At 51.2% G+C, this 5,738-nt stretch overlaps 1 protein-coding gene across 1 annotated transcript; it reads left to right on the forward strand.

Moving 5' to 3' along the window:
* The first annotated feature begins 3,135 nt into the window (after window positions 1–3,135).
* LOC119096529 (venom allergen 3 homolog) lies at window positions 3,136–3,955 on the forward strand. Its single transcript, XM_037219438.1, has 2 exons — window positions 3,136–3,554; window positions 3,943–3,955. The coding sequence occupies exons 1-2, from the start codon at window positions 3,136–3,138 to the stop codon at window positions 3,953–3,955; spliced, it is 432 nt and encodes a 143-aa protein (XP_037075333.1).
* The last annotated feature ends 1,783 nt before the right edge of the window (window positions 3,956–5,738 follow it).

Below are 5,738 nucleotides of genomic sequence, written 5' to 3' on the forward strand. Positions count from 1 at the left end.
AAAATCCTGACCCCTATTTCAAAATATGTGGCGGTGCCCCAAGGGCCAACAGGTTTCGTGGGAGGGCGGTGGCTACGGAGCGTCCTAAGTTTGATCAAGAGGGGGCCCCGCGTGGTCGATAATATCAGGATCCCCGGGCCTGTTCCAATTTGAAGCATTTCGAGCTGACTTGAGTTTTGTTGAGCTGGCATTTTACACTTAAGCTGTATTTTCTAGAATTGTATTACTTTGGCTTCTTCTTTTCCGTTTGTCTTTAGTTTTCGACTTTTACCACCTTTGTCTTGTCCATTTCATTGGTTGCGTTTGACCTTTCTCTTTTACTTGTGTCTGTCTAGCTTTTGTTCCTTTCGATTTTTTCTTCAAAAATTGCATTTTAACTTTTGCCTTTTGATTTTGTCTGCTTTGGCTTTTTGCCTTTTCACTTTTCCCTTTTGTCGTTTTGACTGGCTGATGTTCGTCTATTTAAAATCTTGCTTCTCAACTTTTTGCGCATTTTGATTTTTTAGTTGGCTCTTATATTATTTAATATGTTCATTCGACTTTTTTCTTATGGCCGGTTGCTGGTTCGGTTTAATCTATTTGACTTGCGTTCCTTTTGACTTCTTGCCATTCGACTTATTCGTACATGACTTTCTGGCTTTCGACTTTCTGTCCGATTGTCGGGCTGTCCCCCACCCCCCTCATCTCAATAGAACAGGAACTACAACGCTGGTGAGCACTCAAATTCGAACCCACTACTCATGTTTACCAAGCAGACACGTTACTGGTCAACGAAAACGGCAAAATCATTTTGAAGTCAGAGGCCGCACATGCATTTCCTGCGGCAAAATCCTGGGTGCGGCTATGCACACGATGGCAACAAGCCGTTTCATGCAGTTGCGTATGCACAAACATAAGCTTGCATTTCCATTTTCAGCCATATTTGCAACTGCGAATGAGGGACGCCGACGTGCAGGTGGTGACGCAGGTGCTCATTACGCGGACTGACACATGTATAAAGATGACGCTGCGCTCCTATTTTCAGCTCATCTACATGCTGTGCGTTTGACATTCGATGACACGGCAGCCATTCTCTAACACCACGTCTCTCATAATTAATTCCCTGCTGGGTTACCTGGTAAGCTGTATGTAGTTCTGTAACCTGGGGTTTGATCAGGATGGCGGAGATCCGAGGAAAACGCTGTTTATTTCTCGGTCTGCCGATCATTTTTTACATGTTATATTGCGTGGGGGTCTGTGGTGGCGTAGATACATGCATTTCATACGAAAACATGGGAATATCTGATTTGCCTAATGTTTCAGCATACGTCTGTCTAATGGATTCTCTGTCCGCATTTATTGGTCAGACGCACAGCAAGTTGGGCTGCGCGTATTGGCGTGAATTTACGCATGTGACGGGTTTGACCCTACAGTCGATCCACGGCATGAATTCACTTCAGTCCGATAGCGATGGCGGTCACATGTGACATGCGCGCTCCAGCTCGAGCGGAAAAGTTTGCTGTCTTTGCACCTTGATACTTAGCAAGGAGCTACTTTTTGAAAAAGTTGGGTATATGGCTGTGGTGAAAGCCGGGCCGTCGAAGCGTAACCCAAAGCCTTAACAACGACGAATATGCACCCTCACACAAATGGGATTGTTAATCGATGCACACTTTTTGAATTTTGAGAAGGACGGCGCACTAGGACACAGTGCGCACCTTTGAGATGCGATGTAACGTCACGTGGCTAGAGGTGGTGCTGTACCGAAACTGGAGACGTGGGCTCTTCGTGCAGCAGGGGCGAAAACTAAACAACATCCCTTTGATGTCCCATGAGTGTGAGGAGCACGAGTGAGTCGTACTGGCAGTGTGTCCGAGCGATCTGCTGGTGCCAAAACGTTGACCGATGTTAAATGAGATCCATTTTACGTCGGTGAGAGACGGGGTGCCCTCAGCATACCGGTGGCGGTAGTACCGGCAGCAGCGGCGTCGCCTCTTCGCGCAGCAAAGCAAGCGGCAGCCTCTCGGTAGTATTAAAATATATCAATAACGCATTTTGAACACAAATTCTCAATCCTTGGTCTTTTTAAATCAGCATTAAGTTCTCACAGAGGAAATCAGAGATGATTTTACATAAAACCATGTCTGTTATAAAACCTGGTTAGGTTTTGTTTGTGCAGCATTTCATCACCATCGACTGATAATGCATAAGCTGGTTTTCTCATGGCCAGGTTCTGATAAGTGTGTTTTTTAGGTTGTTGGGTGTTCTGAGTATGGCTCCGCAATTTTGGAGACGGTCAGAGTTAAGGGATTCCCGAGTTGTAGTCTAGAGCATTTTTAAAATCACTTCAAGGCAGCTCTCAGGAGGTGCGTTAGTTTTTCTGGTGACTTCTTCAGTCACCACATACGTGATGACGTATGACTGGTGTGCGCTAAGTGCCACCGGCTCGGGCGAGTGTGTTTGACACTCTGTGCAATGTCCTTTCTCAAAGGTTACTGCGACTCCTTAATACGGTTTCTACCATATCCCGGAGCATGGGACCTACGGCTGCCCACATATCTTAACCTCATTGCTGAATGAAGCTGATGCTTGTCATAATGATCCGCGTGTTAGGAACAACTCGCGTCTGCAGCACCAATCACGTCCTTTACTGATCAAAGGGGACGATGCAATAGCACCCGCACACTCATGCCTGCCATGCCCCCAGCCTGAATCCCACGCTGCCGGTCGACAGCTGGCTGTGCACCTGACTGGACCAGCTGTACTGCCATGCATCACGTGATGTCGTTCATGCGCCTTGATCACCAGATATATAAACCATCGCCACGAGCACTGGCATCACTCCTCCGCACTCCTGAACACGTCAGCAGCTCCCGTGATGAAGTCACCTGCCCCCGTGGTGACGTCACTCGCGGCACTGATGCTCCTCCTGGCGACGACCGCCGCCGCCAACTACTGCACGCTGAGCAGATGCCCCGCCAGGACGCACACCATGTGCAGATACCCCCGAGAGCGCACGGGAATCGCTTGCAAGACTATACTGGAGCGCGGCACCGGGCCCGCAGACCGGGCCGAGATCCTCAGGGCGCACAACACGGTCCGCCGGGCGGTGAAGGCCGGTGAGTACGCCTCCAAGACCTGCCGGCCGCCGCCGCCATGCCTGACCTCAAGTGGGACCACGAGCTGGCCCGCGTGGCGCAACGCTGGGCTGACCAGTGTTTGAACGGCCGCGACAAGTGCCGCAGCGTGGCGCGCTTCTACGTGGGCCAGAATCGCGGCTGGAGCTGGCGCAACAAGCCGGGCGGGGCCAGGGACTGGACGCGCAGGGCTGTTGGGAGGTGGTTCCACGGAGAGCTGCCGTTCTTCCGGCAGAAGGACCTGGTGTTCCGCCGGGGCAAGGATCCCGCGACTGGCCGCCCGATCGGTCACATGACCCAGGTCATCTGGGCGGCCACTACCAGGATCGGCTGCGGCTTCACCAACCAGCGGTTTGGCACCTGGGTGATGCGCTCATACTTCTGCAATTCCGGACCTGGCGGCAACATCCTGAACCAGGGGATCTACCAGCGGGATCAGTTGGGAGGGAGCTGCCCTCGCTCAGTCGCTCAGTCGGGAGGGAGCTGCCCTCGCTCAGTCGCTCAGTCGGGAGGGACCTGCCCTCGCTCAGGCGCTCAGTCGGGAGGAAGCCGCCCTCGCTCAGTCGCTCAGTCGGGAGGGAGCTGCCCTCGCTCAGTCGCTCAGTCGGGAGGGAGCTGCCCTCGCTCAGTCGCTCAGTCGGGAGGGAGCTGCCCTCGCTCAGTCGCTCAGTCGGGAGGGAGCTGCCCTCGCTCAGTCGCTCAGTCGGGAGGGACCTGCCCTCGCTCAGTCGCTCAGTCGGGAGGGAGCTGCCCTCGCTCAGTCGCTCAGTCGGGAGGGACTTGCCCTCGCTCAGTCGCTGCTTGACACGGAGGCGCGTGCCGCCAGAATACTGCCTTGATCCACTGCTGCCCAGCTCCTGGCGATTCTTCAGTGTTCACGGACGGCAAGCTGGTGTTCGGATTTGCAGACCGCGACAGGTATTTTGCAGCTTACGGAGACTTGTTCACTAAGCTTTTTGGCATTGTGCCTATTCGGATAAGCCACATGCACGCCGGTGGTAACAATCTAGGACCTAGCGATCCAGGTTTTTAGTCTTATTTCGTTTGCTTCGTCTCAAAATGTTATTGCAATTTTGAGGGAAAATAAAATGATTGTCCTTCTCAGCAGTAATTTAGGCACCCCGTGTTTCAAATACGACTGTGCTCTCATGCTACAGCTCTTGCAGAATATATCTGCATGATTCCACCGTTGTTGCCATAGTATGTGACAACACGGAGCACTCATTGTCCAGCGACACGACTTTAATGCAATGACCTTTGTGAAAAAACCGTGGCTGCGATGCTCGAGAGTCATGAACGTAACATGAAGCATGGACCTGAGTACATTTGTGAACCAACGTCCCAGCAAACAGAAATGCTACAACCGAATTTTGGAGCCGATTCCATCCATGCATCGTCACGGGTTAATGTTTAACATTCCTGGAAAGTGCTATGGCGTGCGCGGTTCACCCCGTTCATGTGCCTATGTTATGGGGCTAAGAGCTGGGCCAGCACCATGGATTTTGAGTTCGAAGGGGGCAGTGTTATGTCCATGAGGGTACCGTGGGCACGTGCCCATTTTCAAATTGCTACACGCACCATTATCCACGCAAATAAATGTCGGCAGTTAAAGTAATCAAATTGGTGCCGTTTGATTAATGCATTGGACTCCCGCCACCGTAAAGGGCCTCTCTTTCGCAAAACAGGGGCTGCTGCTCCAGGAAGAGCCTTCTGATGCATCTCCTAATGCAGGGCGACCCTTGCGCTCACAAAGGGAGCCTCCAAATCCAGCAAACATTACTTTTACTTTTACTTACAGCATTACATTAATTACAGCATTACTTTTCAAAAACAGAGCCCTTGATCTGAGACCGAGGCGATCTGATGCGTGAAAGGGTCCCATGTTCCAGAAAAGAAGCTTTCAGTTCCGGAAAAGAAACCTACTGATGCAGATAAAGGTTTTCTGAGTTAGTACCCTCTGGCTTAGTCATGGAACCTCCTTGACTTTAACTTTGTTATTTATGTACAGTCGGAAAACCTGAAATTCGGGCAAAAGGGCCCTCATAAAATATTGCGGAAGGGAGTGGGGAAGGAAGAGCAAACTCTTGTCCCCACCCAGACAGGGAACAGTGGGGGCAGTTGCCCCTCACTCGCTGTCGGCAGGCAGGAGGGCCAATGGCATGTTTTTGTTGCCTGAACATATTTTGTGGCCGTATGCCCAAAATGAGCGATTTGTGGCTACGCATATCTTAGCACATTCGGATCAAGGAAGACCCGATAACTGACTGAACTAGGAGGACACAACTGGGCTGAGAAGACATTTTTTTCTGCATCAGGAGAGCAATTTTTTCGGGATCAGGAGGCGCTATTTTGTGCTGAAGAGCCCCTTAACTGGCTTGAGAGAGCCCCGTGATGAACTAGTAGTCCCTGTTCTGGATTGGGATCCAGCCTCTATATCTCAGAGGATCACTATTGTAGACCAAGATCCTCCTATTCCAAGCCAGGAGGGTTCTTCTGGTGTGTCTGTCAGAGTCCCTCCCTCCTCTAATGTGTCAGCTGCTCCCGAACAGGATAACCTGTCTTCGGATAATGAGGCGCTTCGCCGGATGATCACAAATGGTGAATGACCACACCGAAAACTAT

The sequence above is a fragment of the Pollicipes pollicipes genome, unplaced genomic scaffold, assembly GCF_011947565.3.
Source record: "Pollicipes pollicipes isolate AB1234 unplaced genomic scaffold, Ppol_2.1 Scaffold_4295;HRSCAF=5057_pilon_pilon_pilon, whole genome shotgun sequence".
Classification (NCBI taxonomy): Eukaryota; Metazoa; Arthropoda; class Thecostraca; order Pollicipedomorpha; family Pollicipedidae; genus Pollicipes; species Pollicipes pollicipes.

What these genes read in the sequence shown, in the direction of transcription:
- LOC119096529 (XM_037219438.1), top strand. Translation starts at nt 3,136, where the DNA reads ATGCCTGACCTCAAGTGGGACCACGAGCTGGCCCGCGTGGCGCAACGC.